We start from the raw sequence: 15223 nt of genomic DNA, 5'->3' as shown, positions 1-15223 counted from the left end.
TAGGCAGTAGGGACATGCGAGTGATACAACATAGCAAGTCCAAGCTCAAGAACATGTTTGTGTTTCCGTTCAACCCGGCCATTCTGAGCCTGAGTGTGAGGGCATGAAAAACGATGAAGCACTCCAGAAGAAGTAAACAAAGTATGTACCTTGTTATTTGTGAATTCAGTGCCGTTGTCACTTTGAAAAACTTTGATCGACCGAGAAAATTGGTTTTCCACAAACACTTTGAAGCGAAGAAGGACATCATAAAAATCAGACTTACGCTTCAATGGATAAAACCAAGTAAAACGGGAGAAGTCATCAACAAATATAACAAAGTAAGAAAAACCATCAACAGAAGCAACGGGAGACGGTCCCCACAAGTCACAATGAATGAGATCTAAAACTGCAGAAGCTTGCTTATTATTATCATAAAATACTAATCGTTTACTTTTGGCCATTTGACACGAAGTGCAACAAATGGGCTTAGGCAAAATAGAGGAAACAACTAAACAACCATGTTTATGCAATTGTTTGATAACATCAAAATTGACGTGTCCTAATCTTGAGTGCCACAATTCAAAGGAGGCACGAGGTAATGGAGAACTGGTAGTAAGCAACGCCTGCGAGTCCTGATTCAACACATAAAGTCCTTGATCACATCGGCCCCTTCCCAGAACGGCGCCTGTCTTTCGGTTCTGAATCACAAAAGAATCATCCAGAAAAATGGCTTTAGCATGATTGTCACGAGTCAATTTGCTAACAGAAACAAGATTTTTAGTTAACTGAGGCACAACCAAAACATTAGATAAAGGAACAGAATGTGAAACAGAACGAGAACTAGTGTGAGTAATATGTAAACCAGCCCCATTACCCACAAGGACACGGTCATTACCAGAATAATCCTAAGAGTCCGTCAGCTTAGATAGAGAAGGAGTCATATGAGAGGTGGCACCTGTATCCATATACCAATCAGAACGGTTGGAGTTATCCAACGAACAACCTGCAGCAAATGATTCTGCAAAATTTGCAAACTCAGAAGAACGATCCTAGCGAACCGGACACTTATCAGCATAATGACCCTGCTCACGACAAATTTGACAGCGAGGCGTATAAGAGCCACGGCGGCCAGAGCCACCATTGTTGCGTCGCTGACGAGTTCCTCCATTAGAGTTTCCACGATTTCCACCACGAGAACCGCCACCGGAATTACCACGGTTGCCACTATTGGAAGACTGAGTACCAGAAGAGCGGGGCTGATTGCTCGCATGGAAGGCAGCCGGCGGAGGAGTCACTGATTCCTCAAGAGAAGCCTGAAAAATAGCATGGCTCTCGACCTTACAAAGAATGTCAGTAAAGAAAGGTAGGGGTACCTGATCAAGCTGACCCGTGGAAAAATTTGCATATGAGGGGCCAAGACCACGAAGGAACCAGTGAACTTTATCATCATTAGGCACAGGTGCACCAATAGCAGCCAGTTGATCACAGATAGTGCGAAATTTCCGCCCGTACTCAGAAACTGATAGAGAACCACGACGCATGAGTTGAAGTTCATCACGGAGACGTAATTCACGTGCCTTGCTGCGAGAGGCATAAGCAGAGTGTAAAGCAACCCATACATCACGAGCAATGGTTGCGCTTAGAGTCTCAGATAAGGCCTCCTCAGTGAGGGAAGAAAGAAGCAGACTGTTGACATTACGATCTCGAGCCTGCCACTCAGCATAAAGAGGATTTGGAGAAGGAGTACCATTGCGTTGTGGTTGAGCAACGGCTGATGCAAATGTCTGTTGAGTAAATTCCGGCGGAGGATTGACGGTAGGGTCAACAATATCATACAAGTTCTGATTCTGAAGAAAAGCAGTAACCTTTTTACGCCAGAGAAGAAAATTATCTGGTTTAAGTTTCACCGTAAGCATATGCACCAAGGTGTTCATGGAAAAAGTCGGAGGAGTAGCATCGGAAGCCATGGGAAAAAATGGGAACAACTGTGTCAAAAAATAGCAATAAGCTTCCAGCAAATAAAAGCTTAACTCCTAGTCAACAAAAATTTCTCAATCTGGTCAAAAAACGTCCAAAAGCTGGAGAGAGAAAAAAAATTAAATGCAAAACCAGTGAAATCCCAAGAAAAGAAAAATCTGACGGCGCAGTGCAGAAACGGTCGCTGGCGGCGCACGTGGGGCGAGGACCTGGCACGGAATCCGTTGGCTGGCGGCGCACGTGGGGCGAGGAGAGGGAAGGACGCACAAAGCACGAGGTCTGGCAGCAGGGCTGGCGTGTCGGGCTCGTGGGAGGCAACAGGGACACGCGCGGCACGCGCAAAAAGAAGACGTCAGCAGGGACAAGGTGATGTCGGCTGCACAGGAATGACGTCAGCGGTGCAAAGAACGAGACAGGAAAGCTGCTGCACGGGTGGCGGCTGTCAAGAAAAGGCAAAGCACTTGCACGGAAAGCAAGGCTACGGGCACAGCTAAGAAAAAGAGAGAGAAAGTGACGACAGGTTTGGAGGCTAGGGTTAGAACCAAAAACCTGATACCATGTAAGATTGGATACTCTCACCACAAATTGTGAGTGAGCTAGACAATATTATTTATAATATAATAAAGAGACAGAATATGCTAAGAATATTCTGAGCATATTACAAAATAAATCAATAATAAAATAAAGGAATATCCCGGAGGATATTACGCCTATTTATCTCTAACACTTTGATTCCAACAACTGGTCTGATGGAAAAGAATTTCACGTTGATGATGTTCTGGGTAAGATTAGAGTTTCCCATTTTTCAGCGTGTTTGGTTGTGTCTCAACTGATAGCATATTTGGATCAGTTAGTCTTTATTTTAGAATCAATTCCGACAAGCAAAAGTTACTCGCCGGAGCAGAACATCTAGCTTGACTTAAGAATTATTTATAGAAGATATTTCAAACCTGTATCAATAAGCTTGTTCAGAGTCTTTGAAAGTGAGACCAAACATGATCTTGAGTGCAAAACAACATACCCAAACAGAGTATGATTATACATAAACATACACATTTTGTCAAACAACCTTTTGAAAAAACCTCAACAAAATTTTGTGGCAGCTAATACTGTCGTTAAGTCATGCCCAAAGGGTGTCTTGCGAAATAGTATGTTCACCAATCATAATTGAATAGAAACTCATTTGACTTTGAGTGTAGATTTTATAGAAACTTCATAAGAACCACGATTTGTTAAACAACATATATCAACCACTTTATCATATGTATGCGTTATGTGTAAAAACTAAGTTATTACAAATCAATTTTGTACAAATTATGATACATGTTGCATATTTCATTACATTTGGATATGCTGAACGCAGAACAGTTAAGAAAAATTCACAAGCACATGATATATTGTATTGAACAAACAAAACCATGTAAGCATGTTTATACTTTGGTTGATAGTTTTCAACTACGAATGCGGATTGCATAATGTACTGCAAGTTGATTCTACTACTTATGAGAACTGCCAAAAGGACTCGTATATAAGGTGGTTCGATAATGGCAATGACTCGGTGGTTTTTACAGGAAGGAAGAGCATGGTTCAAAGGTGGAGTGGATGTTTTATGTATGGTTTTTACAGGAAGGAAGAGCATGGTTTTTACAGGAAGGAAGAGCATGGTTCATTGTGTTTTGCTATTTGTGGAGGTAGAGCCGTAGAGGCTACATCATGAAATATGCTGCATGTATTGAGGACATGTGAAGGGTACTTTGAATTTGAAACTGATGCAATTAGTGATATTAGATGTAATGGTGTTGTGCACTCATTTAATAACTCTTTGGAAAATGGAAGCTGAAGCAAAATGTGAGGTTTGTGAAGGGAGCAGATGACTGAACAATGTGGTGTGAATTTAATGAGGAAGATAGTGGGAGAGAGAAAATAAAGGGGATGAGATAGTGGGAGAGAGAAGAGATGGAGCGTGAATAAAATAATCAAAAATATTAGAAACGGGACAAGTGGAGGGATTTTAGGGGGTGATGATAAAATAAAATAATGTCAAAAATTAGAGGTAGTGACACCTCACCTAATAAGGTCTCAGAATAAAACGCACTTTGACATTATTTTATTCTATCATCACTCCCTAAAATGCATCCACATGTCCTCTTTCTAATTATTTCGATTATTTTATTTAGTCTCCATCTCTTTTCTCTCACTATCTCATCCCCTTCGTTTTCTCTCTCTCACTATCTTCCTCATTAAATCCGCACCATATTGTTCAGTCATCTTCTCCCTTCACAAACCTCACATTTTGCTTCAGCTTCCATTTTTCAAAGAATCATTAAATGAGTGTACAACACCCATTACATCTAATACCACTAAATGCACCCGTTTCAAATTTCAAAGTACCCTTCACATGTCCTTATTACAACCTACCCTTCCTTCAAATCTCCAATTCTAGGGCTACCTCTCATTTTCTTCACCAATCGCACTCCTACGCCGCTGCCCTCCCTTCCCTTTCCACGCCCCCATCCTCTTATACTATAGCCAAAGTGAAGAAAATGGAAATACATATGTTAATAGGTTGAGGAGTATAGGTATGTAGTAACTAATTAAGTCACAATACATGCACATTGTGCTCAGCATATTTCATGATCTAGCCTCTACGGCTCTACCTCCACAAATAGCAAAACGCACATTGCACTTGCAGTTTGCAATTTGGTTGTACGTAAAACCTTCTCCTTCTCTAGAATGAGTTGAACTCCTTCTGATTCTAGTCTTCCATTCAAATTCCAACGAAGGTAGTTCCCTATAACTGTGTGCTTCGCCATGACTATAAATAAAAGTCAAGGTCAATCTTTATCTCATGTTGGTTTATATCTACTGAGACCTGTGTTCACACACGACCAACTCTATGTTGCTATATCAAGAGTGAAATGAAGAAAAGGATTAAAAATTCTCATTATTGATGACAAATGAGTAGTTTCAAATTGCACACGAAATGTGGTGTACGAAGAAGTCTTCAACAATATATGACATGTTAGTTTGATTTTTTCCTTGACTAATAGTGATATATAAACTTAATTCTATTGCTCTTATATAACATTTAAACTTCGGGTGCATGCAGTTGATTATTATTATCACGATCCAAAATTCTAAGTCGTAACAGATGCACAGACTAACACCCTAGTCTGGAAAGCTTGTTTCTCACAAAAATTCATTTTCCAACCTCTTCTCTGAAATTACATATGTTTATTTATATTTTATGAAAATAAATATCCAAGGTCTCATCCGTATTACCAATATCTCAAATGACAAAACCTGTCAAATAATGATCTTCATTTTCATACTTCCATTAAAAGGAAAGTTTCAATTTTAGCACTCAAGTGCAACTTTTACAATAAATTTATGAAATGACAAGTCATAATAAATCCAACCAATGACTCCCTATAGCTGCAGATAACCATAATTAAATAAAAAACACCAACATGACAACTTGCCAAAGGAGGTCTATAAACGAAACATGCCGAATGGTATGAATCTAACAATAGTCTGCTACTCAGTTGCTTGAAAATCTGTGGATGGAAATAATGAATGGGGGAGTCACAAAGGCTTAGTGAGAAGTCTACAACTACCATGAACAGGAAGGAGAAACAGAATAGGCACGAGTTTTTCATTATCAGTTCCGTGCGGATAATATATATAATATTAAAAAATTAATAAGAACCATTTCAAATAAGAGAGCATCAAACTTGCTAAGTTTATAAATATCCATTTCAATGAAACTTAATAAAATCCTGTCAATCATATGAAAGAATTTTGAAATTCGAAATATAATTTTAATAGGGTCACACATGTAGAACCGTGAGGCGGCTCCATCTCGTTGATAGCCTTCTCCTCTTAAGGAATGGTTTCTCTGATAGGAGCGGCTTCATCTAACGGATAACTCTTTCCTCTCTCGTATCACATGACGTATTGTATCATCAGGGGAAGCTACATCGAACGGATAGCCCTCTCCTCCCGGAATCAATCTAGCTAGGTGCACCTAGGTCGTTACCTCCGCTAATGACCACGGGGTTCTATCAAGGATTCTCAAAACCAGTTTCTCAAACCAATTCAAGTCTCATCAACAATCTCAAATCAATTTTCCAATACCATAATCAACTCATATCAAAGTTCCAAATGTGATGTTCTCAATAATCATCAAAGCTTATCAAAACGCTATTCTCAATATCATATGATTTCAAAGTAAATTCAATGTAAACTCTCTTCTCATATCAATTCATAAAGCAGACTCCAAAATAAACTTAATAAAAAAAAAACTCAACTTTTAAAGAATTCAAGAACTATAAATGCATGTTTCCCCAATTTTCAACTGAATAGGTAATATATTAAAATAATTAAAACTAGCAATTATAGAGTAATAAAATAACGCCACAATAATTAAAAACCACTCACAACTACGATGAATTAACTGAACCGTTCCCAATGACTCAACGACAACCGAATCAACCACTAATCGGCAAATCTGAACATCAAAAATAAATTTAATTATTTTATGTCATACTATCCGTAAGCAACTATGAAATTCCCAATTATGTGCCACAACCCTGAAATAGTTCTACCTTAAGTCTAACATACAGCACAATATCCTTCTCTGGAATATCTTCTTATGTAAGGTGAGATTTAACTTGTATGTTAGGCATAAGAATTATGCAATTAATTGAAATATTTTCAGTCCTAAACACATTGTATTTATTTTGCAGGTAGGTACCATCATATTGAATGTACACTTATGTATTAATGAATTGGCAAGCAAAATTATGTTGTATCCCATAATCTGAAATTTATATTTTTGGGCTGTTAATTTGGATTATCTTTGGATACTCAATGTTTTATTTGATATGTTACAAATTGGGTTAAAACCATTGTTTCAGTTGTGTAAAATTTTGGTTTCCTCTTACCATATTCAGTTAATCAGTTTTAATATTGGAATTGCCATCTAAATATTGTTTTCCATTTATAAGCAATGCATTTAGTAATGTATTCAATACTATATCTTTATTTACCGTGCAGCGCACAGGTAAAAACACTAAATCCATAAATAGCAAAATGATTTAACTTGATATATAATCATGTCATGGAAATGTTGTTTCACTTTCAAACTAAGGCTGATGATGAATTTGTATGTAATTAAATCCCAGTTGAGTACAACATTAATAGACTTCAAATCCACATCATAAAAAGAGTTTCATTCACTTTTTGTATAAATGTGCATCAATGCAAACAATCCAAATCATGAAAAGAGTTTCATTCACTTTTTGTACGAATGTACATTAATGCAAACAGATAACCAAGCACACCCTCATTCTTCACATGCTATTTAATGGGATGAATCATAAAGCATCAAATATTTTTGAAAGCAAATACAATGATAGCAAGGAGACACAAGAGCCTCATCATACAATTCTTAACTGTTTTTACCAAATAGGTGCAGGTGGATCTGATACACATACATAAACTTATGGTATAAATTTCATCGCAACAAATTGGAATTAAAACATGAACTTTGAATCTAAGCTGTCTGATTTTCATGCAACAGCTATGATTTAATTACCCTATGACTGCACAAATTTCTGACTGCATCAAATCTAAATCCACAGGAACCACCCAAACAAAGTAATGAATTACATGATATCACATACTCAAATTGAGAGCAACACTTGTATGATAGAACCCATTTACTTATTTATGACTGTCACAGTCACCTATTATATGGATCAAAAGAAGTATAGAATACAGTGCTAATTTAGTTCTTGCTCCTATAAATCACCATCACAATGGCAGCAAAACTTAGAATTTCTAAGGTCAGGACTCCTGTTTATGGCTAGATTCTACCCCATTTGGAATAAGTGGCAGTTGAGTACATAAGCATGATCAAAATCAATGCACGAACTTTTTGGCTTCGGAAACTTGTATCCTACAAAAGCATATATGAACTTTGTAGAAGAAGAAATATCAGAGGCTTCTCCCACAGATTCAAAATGAAATGTCCATTACTCACTATAGATAATGAAGTGCCCCTGCACATTATCATTAAGGGGGAGCATGTTGGGATATTTTTGTTGCTGTCAACACTATAGATTAGTCTACTGTTCTTGTCCATAACGAGACTTAACTTCTTCTCCCTCTAAAAGCTTCTCTACGACATCTGAAGGAAGGCCAATCATCTCTAATGTCTTCTCCCATACTTCATATGATGTTTCAGTGTTATGAGCTTCTTCTGATGGATTTGCCGGACGACAATCTTGAGAAATAAAGCCACAAACAGGCCACTCATCTGCTTTCAACAATTCACAATATTCTGAAACTTGAGGATCAGTGGCAGCAAAGAGAGCACTCCTAGAACCTGCATCGCAGAATAAATGATGTATCTTAATGGTCAGTCTTGAATAGTTTATTCACTTAAGAATTCCAAGGAACTCTGCTTTAAGAATATTTTCTGCACAACAATGACAATCTGCTGCCCAATACTCCTGTAATATGTACTCCACCTATTCAACATGTCCCATGAATGGTTAGTTATTCATTTTTTTTTTCAATTCTATGAATTCAAAATAGAAGAAAACTAAAGTTTGTAAAAGAATGAAAACCGAAAATTTTATCCTGGTTATGAGTCTTTTGTAATGATAAAGCAAAAAATAACTAGGACAGATGGCCATTTGTGCATGTTAGGATACAATTACAAGGTATGAGGCTAGAGTCCCACACTGGAAGTATGGGATTCTAGTGTGGGGTTGGCATTGGGCTCTCCAACTACAACAACTAGCGTTTGTGGTATGGTTCTCCCAAGGTTCATATCAATTGGTGTCAGTCTCCCACCATGTCTCTCTGCTACAATCGAGCGGCACGGATGGTGAGGTCGGCTTTATAGTGTTTACCCAAGACTAGTCAAAGGTGCCAGCGCACAACCTGCTCGCGTGGGCACTAGGATTGTGGAGCGTGGTGGGATGTTAGGATCCAATTGCAAGGTATGGGACTGGAGTCCCACATTGGAAGTGTGAGCTTCTAGTGTGGGGTACATAAGGCTTTGGACTCTCCAACTACAACAACTAGCTTTTGAGGTATGGTTATCCCAAGATTCTTATCAGTATAGCACTAGAGCATGTTCTAGTTAATATATATTGGCCAAACTAAAAACCATATTTTACACGAAGGAACGAAATCATTCTATATTTGCAACTATGGGCTCCAAAACCAGCCACATACAAAATCTTAAGCATATAGGCAATGGCCACATTAGTGCTTAAAAAGCTCTTCTAAAGTGAAATAGTCTTTAAAGTAAGCAAGTAAGGGTGTATCTACCCTTAATTTTGTGGGTTAAGATCATGATGGTAGATACACTCTTGCACAATTCAGAGACAAGATACACTCTTGCACAATTCAGAGACAAACTCACTTTAGAAGAACCATATCCTAAAACTCAAGATATTCTTTGGTACTTCTAGTATGAAAATATTGAAGGAACATACCTTCTTGAGCATTAAAGATGAAGTAAGGTATCAAACGATACCCAGTCTGAACAATTTTTGGAAGATCCCTTGCCTGCATTAGATGAAGATGAAAGTATTAGCAAAGCACAAATCTTGTGAAATAATGCAGCAAAACCCAGGAATCAATAATCATATATAGCCCATTACACAACAAAGATATAGATCTAATCAGCTTTTCACAGGTTTAATAAATGAAAAATATAGATATAATCAGCTTTTCACAGATTTAATAAATTAAAAATATAGATATAAAATATTAAAATTAGAGTAGTAAATGTTTATCCTGAAACAGATGTTCAAATTTACTTACAACATTTGTTTGGACGATTCCAGGTGATACACACAATACACTGACGCCAGCTTCAGCAGGGAGTCTCTTATGAAGAATGCTACTAAACATAATCTGCAATAGAAATGCTGACTCCTTTTTCATTCACAACTTCAAGATGGAAGTAAACAAAGAAAATCATTTACATGTGATTTTACATCATGGACCAGGAACAATCAACCTAAGATTAAGAAGTCAATATTTATGATAAAAATAATGATTTCAGCCCACCAAAACCAAACTACAAGATGCAACTATACCAAGGTAAACAATAAATCAAAATACTGAAAAGTTATCCTCAAAGAAGAATACATGTACACACATGTATATAGTTTGGCAACAGCAGATATGTAATTATTTTGTGAATAAAAGAAAAATACCTAAGTCACAAATTCTGAATACAGGTGCGTGTTCAGTGCCATGTGTACATGTCAATGCAAGTGTGTTGCAATTCTTTTTGGTCTTAACCAAGGTATCCCCACAGCCGATAGCCGTGAGAGTGAGACTGATCTCTCCCCCTCAGCTAGCACACTAAGCAGTAGGATGCTGACCAAGGAGTTTTTTTCCATTCACAAGAGTTGGGAATCGAACCCCCAACCACTTGCTTAAGGAACGATTTGTTGAACCACTACGTCAACCCACTTGGATAAGTGTGTTGTACTTTGCATACACATCTAAGTAACATAATAGTATAATTCAACTTTCAAAAATGGGTCATGAGTCATGACCAAGATGGATTATTAAAAAAAATGACAATATATTGAAAAATAGATTAAAATAAAGAATAAGATAACTGAAAGATATAAAAGTGTAGAAGCCAGCGTTGAAATAGTAATGGAAGTTCCTTTAAAGCTATAAGCAAAGCAGTACTGAAAATACAAGACAGGGAAATGGATAATTTCCATCAATGGATAGCTTTTAGATGGAGTAATTTGTCAAAATCTGTCGTGCATATCAATGTTACAAATTTCTGGTTTATCCATAATTGTTTTGTGCTCCGTTATCTTAAAATTAGTGTACACCAAACTTTTTAAACAAAAGAAAATATCAATCATTTTATATTTATTTTTGTGTTGGTTAAGTGGTTTTTTGAAATTTAATATGGTCAGATACTCAGAATCACACATGCATATGAATAGAATAAGACATTTTATTTTGGCAATACATGTAGAATTATGCCCAATTAATTATGTTAATATGATTTTAGAAGAAGAAATAGATAGTTACGCATAAATGCACTAGTAACTTGACTAACTTCATTAGATAAAAATACTTATTGGTAAATAGGCTTTCACAGGACATCATCCTCAAATAGTCCAAAACATCAAAAGAGAAGTATACCTGCGCCAACTTGCTGTTTGAGTACCCCATCATACTAGAATATCTCCTTTTTCCAGATGTCATATTCATGTCATCAGCGTCAACAAAGCCAATATGATGCATCTGCAGAGAAAGGGGGACAGAGAAGGCAAAGGACTCTTAAGACTTCCAAGTTCCAACGACTCTAAAGAGAGTGGGGAAGATTAAAAAACGCTAGAGGTTAATTATAATTAAAAACATTCTCAATTCTCTAGAATGATAACTTCACTATAATGATAATGGTAAAGTAATCAGCACTCAACAGTATATAAAATCATAGTACAATTAAGCAGAAATATAATAATAAAAAAGGGATTTTAAAGACCAGTCAAACATCAATACAAGACTCGTATTTCTTAAACTAATTACCTGTTTCAAAAGTTTTCCTTTTATAAATCATCTGAGTTTTAATTCCTTGAAAAACAGTCATTGATAGGGCATCTGACTTTATTTATTTTTTTCTTAAAAGAATTAACTATTTCATTAAAAAAAAGCCCTCTGCATAACCCTTTATAACAACAAGAAAAAGAAGAAGAAGCCTTTATAGTTTACAGAGCTTAACGGGAAAACATGGGGGGGAAAACACAGGAGAAGAGGAAACCAAAATTTAGAAAAGCTTCTGCATCTTTTTCTCAGACACCCGAAGTTACTCCACCCTTCAATGTAAGCTTTGATGTCCTTAGCTAAATGAAGCATGTTAAGACTTAAGAGGAATCTCCAAATCCTGTCATAGATGGAAAACCCATTTGACTGCACTGAGCAATATTTCTTTTCGGAAAATTATGAATTCTTATTTTTTCAGGAACTTCCAGACTTCATTTTGACGTTCTATTAACTATTTTATCAGCCAGTTTCATGTTGTATTCTTTTCTTCATTAGTTCAAATTTCAAGTACTAGTGACATTGTCAAAATAAACCAGTTTTAAATTCAGATTTTCTAAATTTAAGGTGCTCTCAGAAACATCATTGCATAACGAAACAAAGGGTCCTATAGTTATGGCACTGCATAGCAAGAAATCTTGGAGGAGTACGATGACATTGCTGTTTTTAGCTAATCAAATTGTCAAACAAAGATTGAAGGTGTGTAGAGTGTACCACACAGTAGAACTTTAACTTCTGACATTAATTTTCTGAATAAGGAAAAGAAAAGAAAGTAACTCAAAGCACCAAATGATCTAACTTGAGGCAAAAGACTGCATATTCCATTATACTTTTTTCTAACATAAAACAAAAAGTTAATAGAAAACAATGAGGGAAAGCACATCTAAAATTCAGGACAAGTAATCCTACTAAACAGAAAAAGAAAATGCCACCTAAACCAACTTAACCCTTCACAGCATGTAGTTTGCTATTACATTTGAATTCTGAAATCATTTACCCTCATCCTAGAGCGACACAGAAAATTACAAAGGACTGGTACTAGATAGCAATGTGACATTCAAATCGTTCCAAATTCTTTATGAATAAAGAAAATCAGACGCATAATTGAGTACATTTTCTGGAGATCAAGGCATAAAAACCAGCCAGCAATAAATTCTGAATCAATCAAACAAACATCAAGCAAATAAAATATATTGATAGTAGGATAGTACATAAATTCAAAAGTAATAATTTGACTAAAAAAAAGTCAAATAGAAAAAGTCTTACAATGGAGTTCAGATTAACGATTCGACTAGGAGAACCCCTAATAAGGGATGGCAAAAGAAGTACTGAAAGCAAAGCAGGAGCAAGATGATTCACTTGCAAGTGTTCTTCATAACCATCTTTTGAAAACTTCTGTGGCTCTGGATAAGAACAAAAACAAGATGGTGGGTTAATTACGTTTGTATTCAAAGATAACCAATCTGAAGTACCTATCACTACTATCCCTGATAACTTTTTTAAAAACAAAAGATGACAAAAGTTAGTATATTTCAACATGTGATCCCAGAACCATGAAAAGAGAAAGCCAGAACTTGGACCTGTTGCAGGTTCAGAATGATAGAAAAATAAAGATCAAAATTCAGCACCAACATTGTTTCATAAAAAATACCAACCTCCAATGGAAAAAATTCCAGCATTATTAATGAGAACATGCAAGGGTGCACAGCGTGCATTCCATGCTTCAGCAAACCTCGCGACAGAATCCAATGATAGAAGATCAACCGCCATCGCCTTGACAAGCCAAAAGCAAATGTCAATCCAGAAGTAATCCTAGCAGCTGACACATATATGAATTGAACTTATTTTGCACTCAAAAGGAGCTATTCAACCAAAGGCTCTCTTTAACATTAGAAAAAAGAAGTTTTCCCCATATCAAAATAAACTAATCCAAACACACAAAGCAACAATAAAAAATTTCCTTCAATCATATTCTCTCTGTTTCATATTAAGTGTCCACTTAGAGAGAGAGAAAATTGTTTGTTTAAATCTACTTAAAATTCCAAGAGAGCATTAATTGATGTTTTTCCATATAATGCCCTTATGAAAGAATAAATGAGACGAGATAAAAATACACTTTAAAGGGAAAATAGGAAAACAAATAATCTGTATTTAAAAGTTACTGACAATAGTAACTGCATTTCTTAATGTGTGTTTTTACTCAGACAGTTAACATGAAACGGAGGGAGTGTAAAATTTAACAAAGCCTGTTCCTAGAGTACCAGTTTGATGTTAGTTACACAATAATGAGTATAGGACATATGCATTACCTCAACATTGAGTGCAACACCCAATCCTGCAGAGTCCATCTGCCATTTCTGGATCAACTCCTGAGCCGCCTTTAAGTTCCTCACTGCCATAACAACATGGGCTCCTGATTGTGCCAATTGCCTGCATGATAGGAATGAGAAAAAAAAAACCTTCCTAGTTATTAATCAGCTCACCTTAAATAGCAACAAAGCTGACAATATAGATGAAACTGCAGTGTCAAACTCCCAAACTCACATGTCTCTCTAATCACCTAAACACAGGAACCAAAACAGCATAGTTCATCACTAAGATTAATGCAATATCATCCTACAAATTCTCCCACATATCATTAACTCAAAAAACATTGAACTCTCATGCCCACCACTAAAAATTGCCCCTTTCTCCAAAATCAAGCAACCCCAGTTCCAAAAGCAATAATTTTTTGATTCAAAAACAAAAACCCATGATTTACTTACCACCAGAAATATCTTAAACGAAAAATCAAAACAAAAAGGAAATGGAACCTGGCGATTTCGAGTCCAATGCCACTGGTGGAACCAGTGACAATGCAGGTGAGGTCAGTGAGAGGTGGAAGAGGCATGGGGTTGTGCAAGTGACTCGCCATGATTCGCTGGAACAGCATTTCGTAGACCAATTCGAACCATCCTCTGAACCATTCTATCCAACCCAAACCCTGCTTCTTCTTACGCTTCAGCTGCTTCGATGATTCGTCGCTTGAAGACGATGGTGTTGTTGTTGTTTTTGCCATCTCTTGCAGAGTGTGAGTAGCGTAGAGAATCTCTGAGATGAGATCTGTGCTTTGCAGGAAAAGACGGAGTTTGCGTAGTTGCTTCGATTTGTAGTTTTGTGTCCAATGGTGAGTGAGTGAGTGAGTGAGTCACCGAGTGTGTCAGAGCCCCAACTGAGTCGCGCGTCCGATGAGTTCACTCGTGCCGGTGAAAATAGGTTGGGGTGGATTTTTTTTATTTAATGAAGTGCAAATGAGGTTAGTCTCAATTTGAGAAATCGGCGGTTGTACGTGTCTTCTAACAAATGTTTTTCGGTAACGGAGTTTAGAGAGGTTTTAACAAAAGAATACTCAATATAGTCTTGAGAAGTTGTGGCAAAAAGATACTACATAGAGTCCGGAGAGATTGTGGCAAAAGAGTACTTGATTAGATTAGATGGAGTCTTTAAGAATACTCAATAACTTGAAGAGACTGGATTAAAGAATACTTAGGAGAAGTCGTGAAAATACATGTAAAATGAGAAATCCTACTAATACTTGTAATAGTGAACAACTTGGATGAGGCCAAGGACCGAATGTAGCTTGCGTTGGGTGAACTAGAATAAAATAATGTGTGTTTCTCTT

General features: G+C 36.7%; 1 protein-coding gene across 1 annotated transcript; it reads right to left on the bottom strand.

Annotated features, from left to right (window-relative positions):
- Positions 1-7454: 7454 nt before the first annotated feature.
- LOC130738639 (dehydrogenase/reductase SDR family member FEY-like) lies at positions 7455-14807 on the bottom strand. The gene is made up of 8 exons (XM_057590728.1): positions 14376-14807; positions 13872-13992; positions 13218-13335; positions 12829-12965; positions 11164-11265; positions 9805-9897; positions 9474-9546; positions 7455-8350 (listed from the first exon to the last, which is right to left on the bottom strand). Exons 1-8 carry the CDS (start codon positions 14618-14620, stop codon positions 8091-8093), a joined length of 1149 nt encoding a protein of 382 aa, XP_057446711.1. The 5' UTR covers positions 14621-14807; the 3' UTR covers positions 7455-8090.
- Positions 14808-15223: the final 416 nt, after the last annotated feature.

This window comes from Lotus japonicus, chromosome 2, assembly GCF_012489685.1.
Source record: "Lotus japonicus ecotype B-129 chromosome 2, LjGifu_v1.2".
Classification (NCBI taxonomy): domain Eukaryota; kingdom Viridiplantae; phylum Streptophyta; class Magnoliopsida; order Fabales; family Fabaceae; genus Lotus; species Lotus japonicus.
This window is presented reverse-complemented; position numbering and strand designations above follow the sequence as displayed.